The sequence below is a fragment of the Schistocerca piceifrons genome, chromosome 7 (assembly GCF_021461385.2).
Source record: "Schistocerca piceifrons isolate TAMUIC-IGC-003096 chromosome 7, iqSchPice1.1, whole genome shotgun sequence".
Classification (NCBI taxonomy): domain Eukaryota; kingdom Metazoa; phylum Arthropoda; class Insecta; order Orthoptera; family Acrididae; genus Schistocerca; species Schistocerca piceifrons.
The window spans coordinates 366,777,581-366,805,021 of record NC_060144.1 but is presented as its reverse complement, the minus strand read 5'-3'; the positions used below and the strand labels follow the sequence as shown (position 1 = coordinate 366,805,021).

Sequence of the window (27,441 nt, the reverse complement as noted above, 5' to 3'; positions counted from 1 at the left end):
TGTCATCTCAAATAGAATGGAGCTCTTTTTCCACCACCTGCGCCAATGTAAAAGGTGAAGAAGTCACATGGTGTGGTCTAGTGGTACTGCATAGCAGGTCCATTGCTGCAGCAACTTTAAGAATGGTGACATCAAAAAATATTTGAAAGGTAAAAATTGGCACATTTACCCCCCCCCCCCCCACAACACTCCAACCTCTACACATTTTTGGCAGTTGTATCCTACTCAGTGGGTCTTCTTGCAGCCAGAAAACACTACTCACAAGTTATTCACTTTCTCTACGCTTGTTGCCACTGTCAAAACCATCATATCCTTTCTGAGACATAGTTTCACTACACTGTTTCTTACAGTATCTGCCTGATTTTTCCCTATTACCCATCAAGCCTCATAGTGATAATTATTCCATATATTTATTTTGATTCTTTTACTGCCTCATCATCTAATCTAAGAGTTAATCTCAAATATGTTTACATGTTAGCTGTACTGATTTATAAACATCACTTACGTAATTAACTATGGCAATGCGTAGACATGGGAAGCCTCACACACCTTTTCAGCACACTGCAACATAAAATTCGTGGACAGAGGCCACCATCATGAGTATTTATTGTACAAGTTAGCTCTTCAGTGGGAGCTTCCCTCATTTGACCTTGAAGGACTCATTGAAATGTTGGCCCTTGGAATTTGACGAGCAAATGCAAATAGTGTCTGATCATTTCCTTGTTTCAGTAGTAAGAAACAACCAAGTAATCCTATCTACAATGAGCCTCTGGACTGCAAGACGTAAGACAACAATGTTATTTCATCTGCTCTAGCGTCAGTGTCTTTAATCTGGTTGAGCCATGAGTTAAAATGGACTTGAATGACAGATACGGGTACGTTATTCCACACTGCTTCAAAGCACTGCCAGAGTTCACTAATCAGAGGGGTCAGTGAGTGGGGGATATCAGTCTCTCAGCAACATGAGACCAGATTTTTCAGTGGATGGGAAAGCAGACCATGATGGCCAGGGTAACAGTCAAACACCCTCTGAATTGAGGTAGGTCAGGACAGCATGGGCATGATTTCAAGGGGACTTCAAAGACAGTGCACAGCTATTGGTATTAACATATCAGAAATGTAATGACTACTGCCCTATTTAATGGCCTTGCTTACCAGAGGTAACAGAGTTGTGTACCTAATGGCACCCCTTACCATAAAGCCTGGTGGTGGGCTCAAATGCAATCTGACAATGTTAGTTAGTTAGTTTTGTATCCTGGAGATCACTTGGATGATAAATCGTAATACTGTGGAACAAATCATTTTAGATTCGCATCTCAATTTAAGAAGACATACTAAAAAGTAATGCTTCCCGATGCTGTATTTGAAAACTCTTTAAAGTGTTTTAAATAAAACAAACTTTACTAACTTTCTATATCATCATTCTTCATGTCTACATATTTGTAGCCCTGTGTTGCTAGAGGGCTCCGAATGGTAGCATGCCACAATGCAGGGTTTGTCGTAACTATCTCGATGCTTGAGAAACAGCGTGCTGTAATCGAGTTTTGAATTCAAAGAGTTTGTCCACACATGGAGCACCTCTCCTTCAACATGTCAATGTCAGACAACACACAAAGCTTAGTATTACCTTGTGTGGTTTTAAATTTATCTGGAACCCAAGTTGATCCCCCCCACCCAAATTGGCTCTTTCTGTAAGCAATTTGTGTTAATAATCTGTCAAAAACTGCCTTCTTTGGAATTAGGGTTATTAACCTCTTCATGAAATCTTTGGTAGTTTCACCAATCTTGCATATCTTCTATAGTAGATGGAGTGGTTGTGTTGTTATTTGTTTTCCCAAAGATCTCAATAATTCTGAGGGAATGTTTGTACTTGAGACGCTTGGTTTCGACTTAAGTCTTTCAGTGCTGTGTCAAATATGGTTATGGTTATGTTAAACTACCTATATGTCTTCTTCTGTCTATCTTTATCCATCTTATGTCTGTTTATCTACCTATTTATCTATCTATCCAATGTATATGGTGTGTCCCAGTTTTGTTAGGACTGCTTGTGTTAAGTTCTAAACTGCAATGCTACCCTTTGGTGAGGTGTTAACGACCCATGAAGTTTCAGAAACAGCTCTGTAGAAAGTCAAACCACTAGCATTGCTGCAGCAGCCATCTTGGCTACAAATGTAACAGTACGTCTGACATTCGTCAGGAAATGGCAATGAGGCAACATCAAGGTTTTTGAGACATTCAGCATTTGTGGATGGTTTCTGGCTCCTCTTCCATAATGAAACCCCAGCCCGCAAAGTGAAGACTGTGCATAAGTTTTTGGCCAGCAAATGTATCATAGTCCTGGATCACTCAATGTGTTCACCAGATTTGGCCCAGTTGACTCATGGTTATTTCCCAAATTGAAGCTGACAGTGAAAGGACACTGTTGTGAATCAATTAAGGACATCCAAGAAAACTGTACTGCAGTATTAATGAAACTCCAAAAAAGGACTACAGTGACTGTTTCAAAACACTTTTAAAATGATGTCAGCTTTGTTTTAATTCAGGAGAAGACTATTTTGAATAAATACAGAGATTTTGTGAACATAATCCCTGATGTATTTTTCATAGCCGCAGTCCTGATGGAGCTGGGAGGCACTGTGTATATAAATTGATATCACCTGCCATGGTGATGTTTGTGTGTTCATGGTAATCTCAGGTATTTTGATACTGGTTTCACCAATAGGGTGGTTTCTGAGGAAGGTTAAAGTATACAAATTATAAACGTCTCATGTAATGATGAATGAAAGTCCCTCATTGCTGTGAAAATGTCATTGGCATATAACGGTGAATGGTGAACTCCTTGGAATCATGATATCTGGCGTAACCTGGCACTGTGCCAGAGTTGTGTGTCAGAGGCTGTTTAGTATCAGTGTTGTGTGGTGGAGGGTGCTTCGTGCCAATGTTACATGGTAGAGTATGCTTCATACCATTGTTCCATGGCACAGTGTGCTTTGTACAATTGTTGCATATCAGAGGTTGCATCCTACTGAAGTTGTGCAAGTGGATACTTGTTGTGCATCCATAGATACTTAGTGCTACCCACATAGAGCCAGGACGGGTTGCTAGTACTTTATAGTTCTCATTCATGAGGTGATTTTTTTTTCTAGTCTTTACTTCACAGATAATTTTTGAATTCAGCAATTTGTTTTTCATTTATTATCTTGTGCTCTCATCTCTTACTGTTTAGGTTGTGCACCATGATATTAAACATCACAAATGGAGCATCACGATCTGCTAAACATTAACTATAGAGTTTACATTATCATCATGCAGTCCCAGTATTTATGTATGAAAATGTTGTCAGTAGCAGTACTGATGATTCCTATAACCCTGATTGCAAATATTGTTAGCAGAGATGAAATTGGAGGGGAGCCTAGTGTGGCTCTAGAGAAAGTATGCCCTTGAAAATATGAATTAAAGTCTTTACATAGTATTATCTCATTTAGTTTAGAAGGTGAAAGATGTATTAGAGCATCAAGTTGTTTCATGAAGAGTTCAGAATTAGTGTGTGGAGACCTATATGTAATAACAAATGTTATAAAAAAACCCTTGGGTTTCTGCTTGTGCAACACTAGCTTTAAAATTCTTATCATTGTAAAACATAAGAATATGAGTGTACTTTTCCTTCCTAGTGTACATGACAACTTGTACCTCTCCTACAGCATTACAGTGGTCTTTCACACACTGTGGTTTGTTGAATACCACTGGCCCTGCTATTTGTTATCTGTTTAGCTGTGGTTATGGGTTAGCTGTCTTAGGGTGTTTACCTCTTCTCCTTATACACTCCTGGAAATGGAAAAAAGAACACATTGATACCGGTGTGACAGACCCACCATACTTGCTCCAGACACTGCGAGAGGGCTGTACAAGCAATGATCACACGCACGGCACAGCGGACACACCAGGAACCGCGGTGTTGGCCGTCGAATGGCGCTAGCTGCGCAGCATTTGTGCACCGCCACCGTCAGTGTCAGACAGTTTGCCGTGGCATACGGAGCTCCATCGCAGTCTTTAACACTAGTAGCATGCCGCGACAGCGTGGACGTGAACCGTATGTGCAGTTGACGGACTTTGAGCGAGGGCGTATAGTGGGCATGCGGGAGGCCGGGTGGACGTACCGCCGAATTGCTCAACATGTGGGGCGTGAGGTCTCCACAGTACATCGATGTTGTCACCAGTGGTCGGCGGAAGGTGCACGTGCCCGTCGACCTGGGACCGGACCGCAGCGACGCACGGATGCACGCCAAGACCGTAGGATCCTACGCAGTACCGTAGGGGACCGCACCGCCACTTCCCAGCAAATTAGGGACACTGTTGCTCCTGGGGTATTGGCGAGGACCATTCGCAACCGTCTCCATGAAGCTGGGCTACGGTCCCGCACACCGTTAGGCCGTCTTCCGCTCACGCCCCAACATCGTGCAGCCCGCCTCCAGTGGTGTCGCGACAGGCGTGAATGGAGGGACGAATGGAGACGTGTCATCTTCAGCGATGAGAGTCGCTTCTGCCTTGGTGCCAATTATGGTCGTATGCGTGTTTGGCGCCGTGCAGGTGAGCGCCACAATCAGGACTGCATACGACCGAGGCACACAGGGCCAACACCCGGCATCATGGTGTGGGGAGCGATCTCCTACACTGGCCGTACACCACTGGTGATCGTCGAGGGGACACTGAATAGTGCACGGTACATCCAAACCGTCATCGAACCCATCGTTCTACCATTCCTAGACCGGCAAGGGAACTTGCTGTTCCAACAGGACAATGCACGTCCGCATGTATCCCGCGTCACCCAACGTGCTCTAGAAGGTGTAAGTCAACTACCCTGACCAGCAAGATCTCCGGATCTGTCCCCCATTGAGCATGTTTGGGACTGGATGAAGCGTCGTCTCACGCGGTCTGCACGTCCAGCACGAACGCTGGTCCAACTGAGGCGCCAGGTGGAAATGGCATGGCAAGCCGTTCCACAGGACTACATCCAGCATCTCTACGATCGTCTCCATGGGAGAATAGCAGCCTGCATTGCTGCGAAAGGTGGATATACACTGTACTAGTGCCGACATTGTGCATGCTCTGTTGCCTGTGTCTATGTGCCTGTGGTTCTGTCAGTGTGATCATGTGATGTATCTGACCCCAGGAATGAGTCAATAAAGTTTCCCCTTCCTGGGACAATGAATTCACGGTGTTCTTATTTCAATTTCCAGGAGTGTACGTCTAGTTAACAGTGGAACTCTGCAGCCCTGTTTAATGTAATGAAGTGGCTGTTCTGGAGACATTGCAAGAAACAGGGTGCAACCAGCTGCGGATTGTGATGCTCATCGGAATGAAAAAAGTCTTGTCAGCTGAGCTCCCAGGTCATACCTGGACAGTTCTAGTAACTGTCAGGGATGGTTGAAAAGGCTAGCTTTATTTATGGGATTTTAGTGAAGCTAAATATCTGTAGCATTATGCTTAGAGCAGCTTGTGGCTTCCAGGTTCTCAGAGCAGCAGAAGGCTGTAACCAGAAACTTTAAAGGTACTGTGGCAAATTACACTGTGAAGCCATACTCTTGAACCATAGGACTGAGAACTCTGTGGTCTCCCTTAAAGTCTCAGGGGTGCACTACATGTCAGATGCTGCTACCCTGGTAGTTGAATGTGTATGGGGTGCACACAAGGATTTTGTAGATTAAGTGACTCCACCTGGTCTAGATAATAGTAACTGTATGAGCTTCTGAAGCATTAATGTAAACCCATAAGAATTCCCCCCCCCCCCCCCCCCCCCCTAAAAAACTGAAATTATGAAAGACCTAGGGATCCGCTGCCAAAGCATTCTCAACAAATATAGAGAGTTTGAAGCTTTCGTCATTTACTAGAAGTATGTCACCTGAATTTTTGTGTCATTTTTATCTTACAGTGATATTATGTACAGTGTGGCTCTTTCACTATGCTAACATATCTATTTTGCTTTTATCTCTGTCATAAGAAAGTGAATACATAGAATGTAACAAGAAAGATATTAACCTAGACACGTTAGTTTTCAGCTTGATTATTAAAAACATCTTTTTCTTTCTTTTTATGCAGCCGAAGTGAGTTTCTATTTGGCAGATAATGTTGTTCCGGATGTTTCATGGATACCAAACAAACATTATTCAGGAGTATATGGACTTTTGAAATTAACATTACCAAAAGTTCTACCTGACACATTACAGAAAGCAATTGTGCTGGACACGGATGTAACATTTGCAACTGACATAGCTGAGCTCTGGAAAATCTTCTCCAAACTAGATCCCAAGCAGGTGAATCTATCACCCTACCCCACAAAAACATATGTGTGTGTTTATAAAAATAGAGTGTTATTTAACTTGTGTTTAAAATTATGAATTTAACCGGTTCTAGGCTATTGGACTGGTAGAAAATCAGAGTGATTGGTACCTTGGTAAACTCTGGAAGAAACACCGCCCTTGGCCAGCATTAGGCAGAGGGTATGCACCATTAGTTTATATTTCAAATTACCATTTTTAAATTAATGTTTGACACACATAATGAAGAAATTTATGCTAGTAGCCCACCCTTTGTTTTTTTTCTGCCATTTGGTCTATTAATGTAAAGTTTAGCATTTAAAACTCATAATTTTTCAGACATCTTATATGTAACGTTCAGTAGACAAAGACTGAAATATCTTGAAGATATTTTTGAAGTACTGCAATCATTTATATTATGGATAAGATTTCCTTTTTTGTGTAAAAACTAACAATTACTAAATCATGCATATCTTTTTACTTACAACCTTACACCATCCTCCTACTCCCCCTCCTCTTCGTTTTTACACAATTTTGTTTATGTACTACATTGTGTTTTCAAATGCTTTCATACCAACTTTTAAATAGTTTGATGATATGAATTAATTTAACACCGATTACTTTGTGTGCATTCAGACTTTTTTTGCGGTCATCACTTTCTGTGGTATTTCTCATTCAACTTCATCAGAAGATTAATAGTTCCTAAATATTACTTATTTTACTATCATTTCAGTCAAGTGATAGATTATTTTGCTTTAGTAAGCAACTGAATAGGAGGTGTAATGTTGAAATGCTGGAAACATCAGGAGAAATTGGATTGAGCTTATTGAAAGTGGGTTAAATCCTTTATTTATAAAAAAACACCTGTTACCAAAAGCTTTAGCCTGAAGAAGCTAGGAAATGTAGTAAGTGATGGTACATTAGTTCAGCACTATGAATTTAACTACTCTATCAGCAGAGAATAGGTCACAGGATACTCTTTTTGCATTAATGATCACAAACACCTGAAAATTACATGTGTTAATCCAATTCATTCCTCACTCAATTCTCATTTCTAGGTACAGTATTTAGTATTGTAGGGGTCTTCTGTTAGTACTTTTCAGTGCAATACAAGTTATATGGTATGGTAATTGACAGTTGAGATTTTGATGCAAATAAAATGAATACCGAGGTGTCTGCTGTTGACTAGTGTTCTATTTATGCTCTTTCTTTTTGTTATGTGTATTCTGAGAAATGTGACAATTAGTGGTGGCTGGAGTACGCTGGTTGCCATCCAGAAATAGTGGGTCTTTTCTAGAAAACAAAACTATTTTTCTGCTGTAATGTTATATATATATAAAATTAAGTTTGTGTTAGGGAGGGCAGTGGACTGGGGTAGTCCATGCAGTTATGCTATGGTGTGGTGGTGTGATGGCTAGCATATGTGCCCAGTAAGCAAGGAGACCCGGGTTCAATTCCTGGCAATGGCACAAATTTTAATCATTTCTTCAGCGCCGCTTGGGACCTTGTCATGGTTTGCACGGCTCCCACCTGTCGGAGGTTCAAGTCCTCCCTCGGGCATAGGTTTGTTCTTAGCATTAAGTTAGTTTAAGTTAGATTAAGTAGTGTGTAAGCCTAGTCCCATAGGAACTTACCACCAAATTTCTTCAGCTTCCATCATTGCAGTTGAGGTTGCTCATGAAGGCTGACAAACCCACTGTTCTAACTGAAGAACACCGTAATTTATTACTTGAACAGTACACTGTACAAAAGACAAGGTGCAATACAATTAGCAATACACTAGTGGGCGGTGGAGCCTTAGGCTCCAGCCTGTGTTGACATTAGTTCTAACAGGGGATGCAACTGACAAGCTGTACATGCAACTGCTATCATATTAGCAGGCTGGGTGTCCTCTAGTGGCTGATTCAAGCATGAATTTCACGTGCGAATGATGAAGTGCTGCACAAAAAATGAATAAACAAAAATGTGACAGTAGAAAATAGCAGAGACAAAAACAAGCAACCAACTACACACACACACACACACACACACACACACACACACACACTCACAGACAGAGAGAGAGAGAGAGAGAGAGAGAGAGAGAGAGAGAGAGACGTGGCTTAGGTTTTTGGAGTAGAGGCGCCAGGGTTCTTCCACATACACACACACACACACACACACACACACACACACACACACACACACACAAAATTATGTTACAAGCTACTGGAAAACATGGAAAGATACACACAAGAAAGAACTTGTTAATAGAAATATAAAAAAAGGGAGGAAGGTTTATCTGTTTAGCAAGAGTAATAGAAGGCAGATTTCAGACTACCTAACAGATCAAAACGAAAATTTCTGTTCTGACACTGACAATGTTGAGTGTTTATGGAAAAAGTTCAAGGCAATCGTAAAATGCGTTTTAGACAGGTACGTGCCGAGGAAAACTGTGAGGGACGGGAAAAACCTACCGTGGTTCAACAACAAAGTTAGGAAACTACTGTGAAAGCAAAGAGAGCTTCACTCCAAGTTTAAATGCAGCCAAAACCTCTCAGACAAACAGAAGCTAAACGATGTCAAAGTTAGCGTAAGGAGGGCTATGCGTGAAGCGTTCAGTGAATTCCAAAGTAAAATTCTATGTACCAACTTGACAGAAAATCCTAGGAAGTTCTGGTCTTACGTTAAATCAGTAAGTGGCTCGAAGCAGCATATCCAGACACTCCGGGATGATGATGGCATTGAAACAGAGGATGACACGCGTAAAGCCGAAATATTAAACATCTTTTTCCAAAGCTGTTTCACAGAGGAAGACCGCACTGCAGTTCCTTCTCGTGATCGTGTGAGAGACAACTCGCTTTATTTGTTCATGAGACCCAGACAATATTAGATACAAGCTCCCAGGTAGATGCTATTTTCCTTGACTTCCGGAAGGCGTTCAATACAGTTCCGCACTGTCGCATGTTAAACAAAGTAAGAGCCTACGGAATATCAGACCAGTTGTGTGGCTGGATTGAAGAGTTTTTAGCAAACAGAACACAGCATGTTGTTCTCAATGGAGAGATGTCTACAGACGTTAAAGTTACCTCTGGCGTGCCACAGGGGAGTGTTATGGGACCATTGCTTTTCACAATATATATAAATGACCTAGTAGATAGTGTCGGAAGTTCCATGTGGCTTTTCGCGGATGATGCTGTAGTATACAGAGAAGTTGCAGCATTAGAAAATTGTAGCGAAATGCAGGAAGATCTGCAGCGGATAGGCACTTGGTGCAGGGAGTGGCAACTGACCCTTAACATAGATAAATGTAATGTATTGTGAATACGTAGAAAGAAGGATCCTTTATTGTATGATTATATGATAGCAGAACAAACACTGGTAGCAGTTTGTAAAATATATGGGAGTATGCGTGCGGAACGATTTGAAGTGGAATGGTCATATAAAATTAATTGTTGGTAAGGCGGGTACCAGGTTGAGATTCATTGGGAGAGTCCTTAGAAAATTTAGTCCATCAACAAAGGAGGTGGCTTACAAAACACTCGTTCGACCTATACTGGAGTATTACTCATCAGTGTGGGATCCTTACCAGATCGGGTTGACGGAGTAGATAGAGAAGATCCAAAGAAGAGCGGCGCGTTTCGTCACAGGGTTATTTGGTAACCGTGATAGCGTTACGGAGATGTTTAGCAAACTCAAGTGGCAGACTCTGCAAGAGAGGCGCTCTGCATCGCGGTGTAGCTTGCTCGCCAGGTTTCGAGAGGGTGCTTTTCTGGATGAGGTATCGAATATATTGCTTCCCCCTACTTATACCTCCCGAGGAGATCACGAATGTAAAATTAGAGGGATTCGAGTGCGCACGGAGGCTTTCAGACAGTTGTTCTTCCCGCGAACCATACGCGACTGGAACAGAAAAGGGAGGTAATGACAGTGGCACGTAAAGTGCTCTCCGCCACACACCGTTGGGTGACTTGCGGAGTATAAATGTAGATGTAGATGTAGATCACAGACTAACTGACAGCAGAATGAACGAACTGGTTGTGATAAGATGGAAGAATATCAAAGTGAGATGTAGACGTGAGTGAAGAATTGCAACCCCTATGTGACGTACAGGAAACTGTGGAATAGAAATCAAGCAAGACTTCCATTGGTACTGACTTGCTGATATTGTAGGGAAGGACAACAGTTCAAATCCACATCCAACCACCCAGATTTAGGTTTTCTGCGCAATGTCCCTAAATCGTTACTGGCAAATGCCGGGATGGTTCCTTTTAACCAAATTTCAACCACAATCTTAACAAACAATTCAAACCCGTGCTCTGTCTCTAATGACCTCACTGTTGATGGAACTTTAAATCCTAATCTTGCTTCTTTCCTATTTGTAGGGAAAGAAAACCCTTTGAAAATACATTAGAAGCTAACAAGCAATACAAGTTGAGTGTGGACATCCATGAAATTGGAAGTACAGGCAAATATTAATTATGAAAATGGAGTTTCTGTGACAGTCAGCTTGCAATTTCTCCATATCCTGCCATACAGCAATGGCTACTACAGTGTTGGTCTCTACTGTAAATAGTTACTTCGTTTAAAGTAGCATTCATTTTCTGCTTGTGATTCCCTTACAAAATTTGTAAATATTTTGTAATATATTGGATTTTATTCAAGCAAAACTTAAATTCACACTCATGAAAACGCTGCTGTAGCCCTATTATGTACCAAACTCTTCAGTGACACATTTTTTATATAGGGAAAAGTGTGTAAACTCTGAAAATTGTGATATTCACAAGATACAAACAACAGTGGTCCCTGTCAGATCACTTTCCTGGGTCTGTTGTGCTGCTGTCGTTTGCAAAGAATGTCTCCGGTGAAGTCTTAAGTTTTGTAGTGTAACTCTAGCTAAGACACTGCAGGTGTGAAAAAAATGTAGTCCCAACTTGAAACAGTAGCTTGTTTTGTCATTACTGCCAATAGGCTTTGAATTCGTTGTAGGACTGCTGTATCAGGACCACCGGGCCTGGCGACAAACACCAGTTATAAAGCAAACACACACTTCCTTAACAATTTTTGAGGGTATTTTTGTTCAGTCATTACAACTACAAGAAAATAGCCATTTCTCTCACCAGATGCATTTAGCTTTATTGAGATAAAACTCCATCAGTGGTCTGTACTTAAAGATATTTACAATTTGATTTGTTTTTAAGAATGAAAAACAGTTCATTAACAATTTCTTGATTTTTACTTTCAGTGATTTCTGCTTGGTTTTTCACCTACATCAGGAAATGCCATATTCTAGCACATCTTTGGCATCTGTCTTCATTAGACACTGATACTTGTAGTCCAATTTTTCGTTGCTCTGCAGAACTGCATTTATTACGTTTTACACAGCACATTGGTATTTTTACTTATACTTTTCTTAGTTAAGTACATGTGTGTTATTCTGTTTAATTATCTTGCTGTGTATTTATATACTGTCTGAGAGTAGTGAAGTAATAGTGATACAATGTTTTTAAATTAGGTGGGGGAGGGAGAAGCTAAGATGAGTGGACTTAAGTGCATAATAGTGTGATGGAGGGTGAGTTGGAGGAAAAGGTGAGGAGCAAGAAGTGAAATGCAGTTGGAGGGGGGTGGGGGGGTGGGGGTGAAGGATGGAAAAGATTCTTTTCTTTTTCATGTGATTTTTTTCAGTTATTTTATATAGTGTCTGGTTTCCAATATTTATTTGGTCATTGAGCAATTTTTTATTTTGTGTTAATGCTTTGTGTATGTGAAAATTTTCTTGGAAAGGGAGGAGATGTCTCTCTTTACTGATTCTTATAATGTTCATATCCTTTTCGATATTGCTTGTTCTGTGGTACTCCTGTTTTAGATGATGTTGAATGGTTTGTACCACATTTCAGTGCTCTGATGTGTTCTTTATATCTGGTATTAAATGTTCTGCCAATCATTCCAATGTATATTTTTCACAATCTCTGCAACTGAGCTGATAGATACAGATACAATTAATAAATGATGTGCTTTTTATATCTTGTGTTGAATGTCGTGCCAGTTATTCCAATGTATATTTTTCACAATCTCTACAACTGAATGAGAGATACAGATTACAGTTAATAAAATGTTCTGGGCTATTATCGTGTGGTTGAATTGATTTTACATTAAAACCCAATGTTTCGTCCCCATCTGTGGAGGATATTTTCCTCGCTACTGACTGCAGTAAAATTTTGCTTCTACGTGCTTCCACACAGGGGTATGATGTAACATGTTTTGAATTCCCAAGGGCAACTGACTGTTGTCGACTTCTGTCATCCGTTTTTGTTATCACCCAATGGTGGAAGACTGGTACACATCTTCCTCAGCACCTGAATCCAGCTGTCATTCAGTTTCATGTCCTCCTTATTGAAATTCCTGGGGTGTTTTACAATCACTATGGCCTCTCTGTATAGCCTTTCCTCATACCCGCTTGTGACTGCCAGTACTTGTGTCCTGTCTTGAATGTGGGGCTCTCCCGGCTGCAAAGCATGTTCCACAACAGCTGATCTGTCAAGAGGGGAGATTGACAGAGGAGGGTGTGAAATGGAATGACATCTAGATTCTGGTGCTGAAGATGATGTGTGTGTTCCAGTCTTCCACCATTGGTGATAACAACAGCAGACGATGACATTTAACAATGGCCAATTGGACTCGTGAATTCAAAATGTGAAGTCATGCCACTGTGCAGAAACAGAAATTTGCTGCAGTCAGTAGTGAGCCAGGTTGTGAATCCCACATTCAAAGAAGCTGTGCTCCCCCTTGAAAATGTCCTCTGCAGATGGGGACGAATGTTGGGTTTTAATTTAAAATCCATTCAACGCTGGCATAATACCCCAGAACTTTTTATTAATTGTTTCATTTCCAGCTGTGAAAGTTTACTTTTTACAGATACCAGATTGTTGGTATCTGTCTGATTTTGATTTCAGTTTTGGGACCTGCTTTTGTATTCAGTTGTTTGTTTTGTAAGCAATGTTTATGCCTTATTTTTTGAATATGTTATCTATTTTATGTGTGAATTTGTTGTGGTAGGTCATTGTATACCATTTTTTGTGGCAATGCAGGTTGTATGTGTGGGTGTTGTTTAGTTAGTTTTTCCATTATTTGTGTCTTTATTTTTTTGTTTAGTTTGTCTACACATTGTTTCTTCGTATCCAGTTTTTAATGCTGTTTATTTTATAATGGTCAGCTCTTTTTGGTAATCAGGAGTGTTTAGGGGGATCCAGTTCAGTCTGCTTAAGATGTATCTGATTGTAGCCTGTTTCTGATTGTGCAGGTGGTTTGAGTGTCATTTGTTGTGTATTTTCTGTTTTGCCAGATGTGTGTTTGTTATCGTCTTTTCTTATGGTCATGTCTAGAAAGTTGAGTTAGTTTTCTTGCTTTTCTTCTGTTGTGAACTGTGTTTTTGCTTACAATGCAGTTGCTGCATTCTGTTCTTAGGTTCATCTACTATGCACATTATGTCATCCGTGCACCTGTACCAGTAGATGATTCAGCTTTTCTTTGGTGTTATGTCTTCAAATTTTAATTTTCCTATATGATTCATGAAAATGTTGGCTAACGTTCCTGAAATAGGTGAACCCATGGGTAAACCTTCTTCGCGTATGTATTATTCTTGATTGAATTTGAAATCATTTTGTTGTGTTACAGACTTCAACAATTTTATTGTCTTATCTTCCGGAAATTGCTGGTCATGTCTTTTCAGTTTTTTACAATTAGTTTTATGATTTCGTTAACAGGGATACCACTTTGCATTCTTTCTACATCAAAGGAGAGCTGTGTTGCTGTGCCAAGGTTTTAATGTCTCTCATATTTTCTATTAGCTGAGAGGTATTTCTTATTGTTCTACCATTTTCCAGTGAGCAGGTACTGGGTAATCTGTGACTGCACTTGTTTTGCCAATAGGTATGTGGCAGTTGCTCTGAAATTCACTCTCAGATGGACAGGGTAATTTTCTTTGTGTGCCTTTGGTTGGCCCGCATCTCGTGGTCGTGCGGTAGCGTTCTCGCTTCCCACGCCCGGGTTCCCGGGTTCGATTCCCGGCGGGGTCAGGGATTTTCTCTGCCTCGTGATGGCTGGGTGTTGTGTGATGTCCTTAGGTTAGTTAGGTTTAAGTAGTTCTAAGTTCTAGGGGACTGATGACCATAGATGTTAAGTCCCATAGTGCACAGAGCCATTTGAACCATTTTTTTGCCTTTGGTTGACATTTTATGTTGAGGTCTGTTTTTGCATGAGTCTGTTTCTCTCTTTTCCTCCAACTCACTCTCCATCACACTGCTAAGCACTTATGTGCACTCATCTTTGTTTCTTCCTTCCCCACCTGAGGGGAGGGGGAGGGGGGGACCACGACCACTCCATCATTAATCCTTCATTACTCTTACACAGTGTATAAATACACAGCATCACAATTAAATAGAATAACACACATCTAATTAACTAAAAAAAGTATAGGTCAAAGACAAATTAATGGCAGTCTTATGTTGGTACACTTATAAGTATAAAAATAAACATTAAACAGTGGTGTACAAAAGATGCACTGTGTAAAACATAAGAAATTATAGATCTACAGAGCAACAAAAAGTTAGACAACTAGTATCAGTGTTTAGTGAAGAAAGACACCAAAGACGTGATAGCATAAGGCGTGCCTTTTATATATTTCTATTGATATTTTCCGGAAAAGAACTGTTGAAGGTGCCAAACTTTCGTTTTCCAATTAAACTAGACTGGCTTACAGAACAAAGGCCCAACATGGCGCCTTGAAAGCGAGTCTTGCATCCTGGAACTTTTTCTTGTGTTCCCAGCCGGAGGAATACCAGCAGGAAAGAAAGATACTGTGTAGATTCTCTGCCAGGTCATCAAGTGGAAATCACTGTTAAGTAAAAACCAACAAATTGTTAATGAACTATTTTTTGATCTTAAAAACAAACCAAAGTGTAAATATCCTTAATTACAGACCAGTGATGATGTTTTACCTCAATAAAGCAAAACATATCTGGTGAGAAAAACACGCATTTTCTTGTAGTTCTAACAATGGAATGAAAATACTCTCAGGAATTGCAAAGTGACTATGGACCATATGGCCATGCAAATGAAGAATTTAACTTCCTTAACAGTTGTAGCTTATGTTCTTTACTGCCACTTGTGCTTACTGGTGCCTTTCGCAGAGCAGTGAACCCCATACAGTGATATCCACAGCCTGTGTGGCTCCACTTTCATATGTGTTATCAGTTGTTGATAAAGAAAAATGAAGTTCTCATACATCAAGGGGGAAGGGAGGGGGGTGAGAGAGAGAGAGAGAGAGAGAGAGAGAGAGAGAGAGAGAGAGAGAGATTGATTACATTACAATCAAGCCTGATATTTGATGTTGGGAATCAAAGAAAAGAAATTAATGTATGATCTATGATGTAGTGTTTTGAAGATGCAACACAAATTTTAGATGCTGGTAACAATCAGTGTGATGTTCTTGATCTGATAACAAGAAATGTGGCAATGGATCTAAACTTTAAGCTCTTTGTCATCCCTCTGACTACCACACCGTAATTGGTCATACTTGGAGACTCTTTCCTATACACAACAATGATTATCCACAATTTATATTATTCCTAACCAATAACATATGCCCAACCACTGAATTTAGTGCTCTGGGGAAATATGTAACACCACCATAGTGCTTACAAATTAAAATAGGTCTGTGTAGAGTTTAGTGTTGATTATAATCAAATTTAGTAATTTAATTATGATATCTTTCCCATGGACTTTAAGATCTCAGAAGACAGGACAGAAAGGTAAATCTGTCATCAGTCTGAATTCTTATTAGAACACCTCATTGTTTTATTAGTCATGGTCCTGTTAGAGGTTGATGGCCATTGCCTTCCCCCAACGTGTGAACTGACTTACCGTGGTCAAGTTATAGGTAGGGATAGGACAAGTTCATAAAAACAATGATGCAAAAATAAACTGAAGTAATGCAAAGTTGTTACTTTCTACAAAATGTGAACTTTGGCATTATCCCATACAAAAAAAATCATGATTTTGAAGATGGCAATTTACAAATATTCCTAGCTGAGAGTTATTGAATGTTGAAATTGGATTGCAACTGCTTTTTTCCTTAAGCCTGAGGTTTGTGTATAATCTTAAAATTTTCCAAGTAACAGGCTATTATGTATTGTGTGATTTCAAAAGAGAATACCCTACTTCCGACAAACTCCATTCCAGTGACAATTTTAATTGCCAATTTCACCTTTCCCGACACTTTCGCATAACAAATTGTACAAAAAAAGATATGTTTTGAAGAGATCTTTAATGTGGTGCATTAATTAAACTGCAAACTTTCATAACACACATGTATGAATATGAAACCACCAAACACAACACTTTAGTTTAACAAACATACAAATCAACATGATGTGTCCTTAATTTGCTTTTATCAGACAGTCACAGCACACGATACATGCCGTCACGCAAACATCACGTTTGTCACATACAGCAAATGGAAGAATTTAAATAGTGCTGCACAAGTAGTATGACTGACAGATTCTAATTCATCAACTTGATCCAATTTATCATCATAACCTAAACATCAGTCTGTGCAACAGATCAGGCCATCATTGCAAACTGCATTCACGAAATAGATAAAAATAATATTGAATGTATGCCTGAAAAAAACATTCTCAGTGTTCCTTCATATCGCCAGAAACACTTTTGCATTGCGTCATATGCTCTGTTCTGTGGTTTGCTGAGAGAAGCAAACTGAGCAGGCACCATGTTGATTTATATGTTTGTGAAGCTGAAATACCATATTTGACACTTTTTTTATTTATATGTACATGCAAACTACTTACACAAAAGCATGCTTTTTAATTGACACATCACATTAGTGTTCTTTCCAAGCTGTACCATTTTTTGTATTACTTTGATTCGCAAAAATATCTGGAAATGTGCTGTCACTGAATAAAACTAGTATGTCTATTCCAAATTAAAAGACTTGAAGAACATGACAGGACAAATACTTCAGGCAGAGGTGAAGGAATCATCTAAAATACACTCAACAACACCTTCAGATTAGGCTCTTATGGCCATAGGTCCATACAACTCTGTATTTATGGCCTTAGGTTCTTGTTTCAACAATGGGATGGTAATTATGAATTCTGTTAATATTGACATAGCAAAGAGGTCATAAAGTGTACCTGGAATGTCAGCCACTGTCATGTACATATTCTAAACACACACACACTTTTTCTGTAATTTAGTGGATAAGCAACTTTCCACACCAGCAGGAAATGCAGAAGATGAAATACCTCACAGTATGCTGAAGGCAAGTGTAGAATACAGTTGGCTTTTCCCACACAATGTTGACATAATGGCAGCATGGTTCAGAAGAAAAATTTGAATTTATGAAAATGCTTCTTTTGAAAAATTGTTTTGTGATGTGTGACTGCTGATTTATTTTTCCTCTGATCAGTTACATTAAATGGGTTTAATATAAATGATTACTTTTGGACAGTAATTTCAATAAACATGATCTGTGATGTTAATAAATGCAATGCAATTCATAGATATTTTTCATTTTCAATGAAACACCAAAAATCAATCAAAGTAGACAAAAAGTAATGAACTGCTTAAAAAAAAATGCCGGCCACGGTGGTCTCTCGGTTCTAGGCGCGCAGTCCGGAACCGCACGATTGCTACGGTCGCAGGTTCGAATCCTGCCTCGGGCATGGATGTGTGTGATGTCCTTAGGTTAGTTAGGTTTAAGTAGTTCTAAGTTCTAGGGGACTTATGACCACAGCTGTTAAGTCCCGTAGTGCTCAGAGCCATTTGAACCATTTTGAACTTCAAAAATAAGTAAACAAAAGCTAATACAAGAATTGGCAAAAGAAACCAAAATTGGCGAAGAAATAACTCCAAAATTGGCAAAAAATAACACTAAAATTGGAAGAAAGATATTAAAAAAATAGCACCAAAATTGGAAAAAAATTGTCAAAAAGTATTAAAAAAATTTCAAAGAATATTACCAAATTAAAAAACTACCATAATTGATAAAAATTGACAAAATAACACTGAAATTGGCAAAAAATGACACCAAGCTGACAAATAATAACACCGAAATCAGCCACAAAATAAAACTAGATTTTCCTGTCCCTAGTTATAGGGGGGCATACAGTTTAATGTGGATTCCAAACTGTGGTGCAACATAATCACACTATAGACTTTGGATCATTATTAGCAACTGAAACATACAAAATCAATAAACACTTATGAAAGCACCTGTTAAGAAGCTACTTTTTCCAATTAACGAAAAAGATTATTGAGTTGTGTCAATGCATAAATTCAGTGAAACCCTAGCATCAAAGCAAGTGCTGACAATTAATTGACTTTCAGTGATTTCTATCATCCTGAAACAGAGATTCTAAATACAGTGCAACAGCCTGGATATGTGACATGAGTAGAGAAATGAGCATTTCAAAGCAAATGACATGCAGAGCTGTGAGTATCATATTATCAAATGAATTATCAATAACATGAACAGATCCAGTTTCAGACAGCAAATATTTATAGATATTGAAAAGTCGGACAAGTTTCTCTATTTCCATGGAAAAGGACAGGAGAGGAAAAAGTAAGATCAGGGCAGTCAGAATGAGTCATTGAGTATGGGGACGTACTAGGGCCAAGGAGCTGTAAAATTGTGGAGGATATGCTGTAAACAGATTCAGAAGGATGTAGGTTGCAGTAGGTACTGGGAAATGAAGAACCTTGCACAGGATAGAGTAGCATGGAGAACTGCATCAAACCAGTCTCTGGGCTGAAGACAACAACAACAACAACAACAACAACAACAAGCTGTAAGGACTGTTACCAGTTGTGCATTTCAGAGGAGTTGATGAGACACAGATGACATACGTTTTGAGGCAGCTATTCAAGTCATTGGTGCTGTGGTGTGCAGTGCATTTCACAACTTGTTGCTCACATGTGCAGGTATATATTGTTGATGGCTGTATGTGTACGTAGTCAGTTGGTTAAGTGTTGTACTGACATAGAATGCTGCTAATTAATTGCTACACATGTTAATATAATGTGGAAGGTTTCAAATGTGTTTCTTCTTTCAGCGTGATAGTAAATGCTTGAGACTGGACTGCAAAATAAGACGGATGTATGATACAGGTCTTATGCCAGGTTTGTCGATATGAAATGACCAGTGGGGCGAGGGACTGAGAGTACAGTGGTATAGGCATGAACAAGGTTACTGCATAGATTGGGTGGATGATGGAATGCTACTTTTGTGATGAGGGTAGGTTTTTGTAGAGAGGATATCCTTCACATCTTTGCATCATATTATTTCTCTGTATTTATTATTTGTTTAAAGCTCCTTGGACCTATGCTCCTCTTTTTGGACCCCCTCCACTTACTCCTTGCTCACTACTTGCTTTGCCAATTCAGTCTGCCTTAATGGCAGTTTCCATTGTGTTATCAGTTTTATTGTAGTTAATCAAATGACACCAAACTGACAAATAATAACACCGAAATCAGCCACAAAATAAAACTATATTTTCCTGTCCCTAGTTATAGGGGGACATACAGTTTAATGTGGATTACAAACTGTGGTGCAACATAATCACACTATAGACTTTGGAGGTATTATTATTCTGCTGGAGGTATAAGGCTGTGTGCATACTGTAGCAATATGACAATTATCGTATATGATAGACACAACTTTTGTGCTTTTAAATGCACTTTAGGTGCAAAACAGGTACACAGCTGTGATAGTGCTATCTCTCTTTCAGTTCGATATCAAGAGACACAATATGCTGTTTTCTCACTGATTAGTTCAGATTATGTTCTGTGGCATCAAGATGACAAACACAAAGAAAAATATGTTTTTTAACTTATTCATCAACATTGTGCGAATAAATCTGTTTTTGTGGAATTGCACAGTAAAAATAACATCACAGAACTGGCATGGAAGAAGATAGCAGTGGAATTAAAAGACACTAATAAGAAGGGTGTTATAATTAACTCTATTACTTAGTCTCAAGGTATATAATTGCCTATTTCAGTATGCATATTGCCATTGTATAGGGGTTGCTAATTCAGAATTTAGAAAATAGTTTATTTATCTTGCAAGCATATAGCTTGTGGAAAAGTGGTGTTATTGAGCAGATGCACAACAGGAAATCTTGAAATAATTTAAATCATGAAATTTTCCTCCATGAATGTGAATAAAACTATGTGGGATACATGCTGCCTTTACTATTTTCGCTGCACATTTCTGTTTGCAAGATATTAGTCACTCATGCCCATAAAATTTGATCACAAAGTTCCAAAAGCACATTTTACATTTTTCCTTCTCTAGAAAGTCAATAACTGTGTGTTTGTTTCGTTTTGCTTAACACCCTTTTTGGATAAGGTTGTATTAAGTATGGAAGTAGAGGGAAAGCTTTGTCAGAAACAATCATGTGGAAACTGGGTGTTCACTATATTACCTGGCAAAGTTGTTATATTTGAGACAAACAGTTTAACTTGTTTTAAAAATTGACAAATTATTGATGAACAAAATACTGCATCATTACTATTTATTCTGTAGTCCAAAACATGAATAGCAGTAAAAATTCCACGTGCATTGGCCACAGCGATGAGAACAATTGAAAAGTAACCACTGTAATTGAGATAACTGGATTCTGCATTGCCAAACCATTCCACATGAATATTTTTACCGGGAACAGAACCTATTTACTAACTGAATTGCCAGATGAGATTGATAGAGAAATTTTGAGTCTCCATTTTCTTTGAGTATGGATGTAACCAGTCGGATACCACACAGGGGGGAAATATCAACTTTGATCCTTTTCCAACTAATACTTTGAATGATCAAATTGCATGGTATTCACAAATCTCTCAGTTTCTTAAAGCATAGTTACATTTTCACTGCAGTTTTCCTCCTTACTGAATGATGAGTACTATAAGCTTCTAATGAATTTTAATTTTATTGCAGTGACTTATCTTAGTGTAATGAGTAGTCTTGCACAATCAATTTCTGGGCTTCTTTCATAAAATTGTTGAAACCTAGTTTCATTTTAAGATAGTTCTGATGAAACAAATGTTGAAGTGTACTTCACATGAATCAAATTATGTGGATGTACCCAATATTTCCTGTTCTCTCTCTTTGTATTTAAATACCAGTACTGTAACCACCACAGCATCATCATTCAACAAGCTTACAATTAAAACTTCCCCAGAAAAATCTACAGCTATCCATCATATTGTATAGAAAAGACCAAAGATATCCTAAGATAATCACATAATTACAAATCACATTTATCGTGTGACAGTTATCATATCACACCAGTGTGCACTCCACATAAGAGATCAAGATGTAAATCAGCACTGTAAACGAAACACACCAAAAGTTGTTCCTTTTATCCTATTTTGAATACATTGTTTAATAATGAGAGAGTGTATCACATTCCACCTTTAAAAGGAAGTGCTGAATGTCAGACAGGCACATAAAATGTAAATGCAATTGCTTAAGTTGTCAAACTTTTGTTATTCTTCAGAACAGATTTAAGATGCATGAGTACACATTCTTCCTGTTAAACCTCTCTTTATTTATTTGTTACCCAAAACTTGGTACTTTCTGTTAAAACAGGTTGTTCATGCGTTCTGCAAGTCATCGTTAATAAGACATCAATTATTGTATTAATAAGTAAAAATGATCCTGCAAAATCTTGACTTCCATTCACACGACTTTCTGTCATCAGGTATAACACAGGAGTGATACTTCTGCAATTGCAACGCTTGCGTGAACTGGGATGGGGCCACTTGTGGCGCCTCATTGCTGAGAAGGATCTTATTACCATGCTTGCCACAAGCCTTGCAGACCAGGACATATTCAATGCAATAATAAAGCAACATCCATATCTGGTGTATAATTTACCTTGTCAGTGGAATGTACAACTCAGTGATAATACTCGAAGTGAACTGTGCTACACAGAAGTCACTGACCTGAAGGTTTGTATCATCACATTATCCCCCCCTCACACTCTCCTGCAACCCTCTCCTCTCTCTTCCCTCCCCCCCCAAACCCCTCCTTCCCCCCCCCCCCCCCCGCCCCTCCCCTCCACACACACCCATACCCATACCCATACCCATACCCATGAAGATCCTGATAAAACTATAATTGTTATGAAAGAACCAACAATAGTCACAAAAAAACAACAATTGGGAAATGCTGTTACGTAGGTTGAACAAACACCTGCAAATATTTTATACATGTGAGATGAGAGAAGCATACAAGTACAAAAGGAGGGATGTGAAATAATGTATAGTGTTCGAACTGTAGGTCACACCTAAAAAGACTAGCAAATGTGTCCTTCCTGTGAATATTCACACCTCTTCCCTATGTAACAGGCACGAAATAATCTTCAAACTTTCTCCTGAGTTACACTGCTCTTCACATTAGACCTTTACTCCAAGCTTTTTTGACACTGAGGGAACGGACGTGATAGTTGCCCCTACTTGTGCTATCCAAACTTGTGATTAAACTCATTACATTTGTCATTCGTGTGCTAGTTAAACTATATCCTGCCTTCCTGTTTTTCTTCCATTGACAAACTAGGACCAGTATACGATTTGAAAGTGTTGGTTTACATTAATGGATAGCTAGTATTCCTGTCAAAGCACATCTTTTCAGAAGCTGTTGAATGTTTTAAGTCTTTATTTGTAGTTGATGTCGTTTACTATGTATACATGTTTTTGTGCTACCCATTCAAGGTTAGTCGAACATTGAGTGGAACGGATGGCAATAGATGATAAATAATCGTATTTAATTAAGGGAGATGACAAATAGCCAAGACTGAAAGTAGGAGTCTATCTGTTAAATTGTGAAAGAAATATTTCTTTGAGTGCAGTGAATAAACTAACATCAAACAAAGTGAAACCACTGAAAGCTAAGTATGATGTATAATCTGTCATACAGAAGTATGTTAAGGTATTTAACCTTCCTTCCTTCCGTTGTATGTGTCGCCCACATGAAAACAGACAAAAAGAAAGACGGTGGAAAGTAAGGAAAGTGAATTGACTTTTTTTTCTTTTTTTGGAGGGAGGTGGGGGGTGTCAACAACAACCTGAAGACTGCTTTGAATACCAGTAGTGATTTGCAAAGCATGGTGCTTGTATGCCCTCATCTTCCTCCAAACCGAAAAATGTTTCACGTGCCTAGTTGTAGGAGGACCTACATCTTAATCTGTACAAACACTCTACTTCTTTTGTACGTATACACTAAGTACTACATGAAATGAAATCAACTAAACGCAAGAGGAAGAAAACATTAAAAAGAAAACTGTCGCTCCAATTGGGAACGAGCTCTGAGCTTTTAAGTTGTGTTAGCTAAGACTTAAACGAGTTGATCACTAAAGAGAGCACAGTTTGAAGACACTTCATACAATATTGCTGTCAAAATTGAAAGTTGTACATTTGAGTACAAACCTAATATTTGCCAGGAGAATGAAAAAAACAGTGTGTCTTTGTTCGGATGGAATTATGCCGACAAAAAATAATGAGTCAAATTCAGAAATAAATACTTTATTAAAAATGTTTTAAAAGCCGTATCAGAAAAATGGCTGGTTCTGAGTGCCGAAAAGAAATTTTTTACTAGTTTATTCTTGCAAAGAAGCAAACAGCAGCTAACTACTGTTAACAGTGCTATTTATTTGCAAAAATAGCACTGTTAATGGTTTCAAACCAATAGGTTTATATTTAGTTCATGTTTTATATTGTATTAATTGTTGGCTTTTTTTTTTTCAGTCCTGAGACTGGTTTGATGCAGCTCTCCATGCTACTCGATCCTGTGCAAGCTTCTTCATCTCCCAGTACTTACTGCAATCCACATCCTTCTGAATCTGCTTAGTGTATTCATCTCTTGGTCTCCCTCTATGATTTTTACCCTCCACGCTGCCCTCCAATGCTAAATTGGTGATCCCTTGATGCCTCAGAACATGTCCTACTAACCGGTCCCTTCTTTTTGTCAAGTTGTGCCACAAACTTCTCTTCTCCCCAATCCTATTCAATACTTCTTCATTAGTTATGTGATCTACCCATCTAATCTTCAGCATTATTCTGTAGCACCACATTTCGAAAGCTTCTGTTCTCTTCTTGTCCAAACTATTTATCGTCCGTGTTTCATTTCCATACATGGCTACACTCCATACAAATACTTTCAGAAACAACTTCCTGACACTTAAATCTATACTCGAGCTTAACAGATTTCTCTTCTTCAGAAACGCTTTCCTTGCCATTGCCAGTCTACATTTTATATCCTCTCTGCTTCGACCATTATCAGTTATTTTGCTCCCCAAATAGCAAAACTTCTTTACTACTTTAAGTGTCTCATTTCCTAATCTAATTCCCTCAGCATCACCTGACTTAATTCAACTACATTCCATTATCCTCGTTTTGCTTTTGTTGATGTTCATTGTATATACTCCTTTCAAGACACTGTCCATTCCGTTCAACTGCTCTTCCAAGTCCTTTGCTGTCTGTGATAGAATTACAATGTCATCGGCGAACTTCAAAGTTTTTATTTCTTCTCCATGGATTTTAATACCTACTCCGAATTTTTCTTTTGTTTCCTTTACTGCTTGCTCAATACACAGTTTGAATAACATCGAGGAGAGGCTACAACCCTGTCTCACTCCCTTCCCAACCACTGCTTCCCTTTCATGTCCCTGGACTCTTATAACTGCCATCTGGTTTCTGTACAAATTGTAAATAGCCTTTCGCTCCCAGTATTTTACCCCTGCCACCTTTAGAATTTGAAAGAGAGTATTCCAGTGAACATTGTCAAAAGCTTTCTCTAAGTCTACAAATGCTAGAAACGTAGGTTTGCCTTTCCTTAATCTTTCTTCTAAGATAAGTCGTAAGGTCAGTATTGCCTCACGTGTTCCAATATTTCTACGGAATCCAAACTGATCTTCCCTGAGGTCGGCTTCTACCAGTTTTTCCATTCGTCTGTAAAGAATTCGCGTTAGTATTTTGCAGCCATGACTTATTAAACTGACAGTTCGGTAATTTTCACATCTGTCAACAACTGCTTTCTTTGGGATTGGAATTATTATATTCTTCTTGAAGTCTGACGGTATTTCGCCTGTCTCATACATCTTGCTCACCAGATGGTAGAGTTTTGTCAGGACTGGCTCTCCCAAGGCCATCAGTAGTTCTAATGGAATGTTGTCTACTCCCGGGGCCGTGTTTCGACTTGGTCCTTTCAGTGCGCTGTCAAACACGCAGTATCGTATCTCCCATTTCATCTTCATCTACATACTCTTCCGTTTCCATAATATTGTCCTCAAGTACATCGCCCTTGTATAGACCCTCTATATATTCCTTCCACCTTTCTGCTTTCACTTCTTTGCTTAGAACTGGGTTTCCATCTGAGCTCTTGATATTCATACAAGTGGTTCTCTTTTCTCCAAAGGTCTCCTTAATTTTCCTGTAGGCAGTATCTATCTTACCCCTAGTGAGATAAGCCTCTACATCCTTACATTTGTCCTCTAGCCATCCCTGCTTAGCCATTTTGCACTTCCTGTCGATCTTATTTTTGAGACGCCTGTATTCCTTTTTGCCTGCTTCATTTACTGCATTTTTATATTTTCTCCTTTCGTCAAATAAGTTCAATATTTCTTCTGTTACCCAAGGAGTTCTACTAGCCCTCATCTTTTTACCTACTTGATCCTCTGCTGCCTTCACTACTTCATCCCTCAGAGCTACCCATTCTTCTTCTACTGTACTTCTTTCCCCCATTCCTGTCAATTGTTCCCTTATGCTCTCCCTGAAACTCTATACAACCTCTGGTTCTTTCACTTTATCCAGGTCCCATCTCCTTAAATTCCCACCTTTTTGCAGTTTGTTCAGTTTTAATCTATAGTTCATAACCAATAGATTGTGGTCAGAGTCCACATCTGCCCCTGGAAATGTCTTACAATTTAAAACTTGGTTCCTAAATCTCTCTGTCTTACCATCATATAATCTGTCTGATACCTTCTAGTATCTCCAGGATTCTTCTAACCTTCTTACATGATTCTTGAACCAAGTGTTAGCTATGATTAAGTTATGCTCTGTGCAAAACTCTACCAGGCGGCTTCCTCTTTCATTTCTTAGCCCCAACCCATATTCACCTACTATGTTTCCTTCTCTCCCTTTTCCTACTCTCGAATTCCAGTCACCCATGACTATTAAATTTTCGTCTCCCTTCACTACCTGAATAATTTCTTTTATCTCATCATACATTTCTGCAATTTCTTCATCATCTGCAGAGCTAGTTGGCATATGAACTTGTACTACTGTAGTAGGCGTGGGCTTTGTGTCTATCTTGGCCACAATAATGCGTTCACTATGCTGTTTGTAGTAGCTTACCCACACTCCTATTTTTTTTATTCATTATTAAACCTACTCCTGCATTAACCCTATCTGATTTTGTGTTTATAACTCTGTATTCACCTGACCAAAAGTCTTGTTCCTCCTGCCACCGAACTTCGCTGATTTCCACTATATCTAACTTTAACCTATCCATTTCCCTTTTTATATTTTCTAATCTACCTGCCCGGTTAAGGGATCTGACATTCCACGCTCCGATCCGTAGAATGCCAGTTTTCTTTTTCCTGATAACGACGTCCTCTTGAGTAGTCCCCGCCCGGAGATCCGAATGGGGGACTATTTTACCTCTGGAATATTTTACCCAAGAGGACGCCATCATCATTTATCCATACAGTAAAGCTGCATGCCTCGGGAAAAATTACAGCTGTAGTTTCCCCTTGCTTTCAGCTGTTCACAGTACCAGCACAGCAAGGCCGTTTTGGTTAATGTTGCAAGGCCAGGTCAGTCAATCATCCAGACTGTTGCCACTGCAACTACTGAAAAGGCTGCTGCCCCTCTTCAGGAACCACACGTTTGTCTGGCCTCTAAACAGATACCCCTCCATTGTGGTTGCACTTAGGGTATGGCTATCTGTATCGCAGAGGCACGCAAGCCTCTCCACCAATGGCACGGTCCATGGTTCATGGGGAAGTATACGACTAGAATCTCAAAAATGATAGTTTTTGACAATATAAACAAGAAGAAAGTTTTTATTCCA

General features: G+C 39.2%; 1 protein-coding gene across 3 annotated transcripts in view; it reads left to right on the top strand.

The window, feature by feature from the left end:
* Positions 1-27,441, top strand: part of LOC124804821 (xylosyl- and glucuronyltransferase LARGE2s-like) — a 170,100-nt gene that overhangs the window by 32,161 nt on the left and 110,498 nt on the right. For all 3 annotated transcript variants that reach the window (XM_047265161.1, XM_047265162.1, XM_047265163.1), the window contains 3 exons: positions 6,097-6,311; positions 6,412-6,497; positions 22,073-22,322. In XM_047265161.1, the coding sequence (XP_047121117.1) occupies positions 6,097-6,311; positions 6,412-6,497; positions 22,073-22,322 (551 nt within the window). The remainder of the gene's footprint in view (positions 1-6,096; positions 6,312-6,411; positions 6,498-22,072; positions 22,323-27,441) is intronic.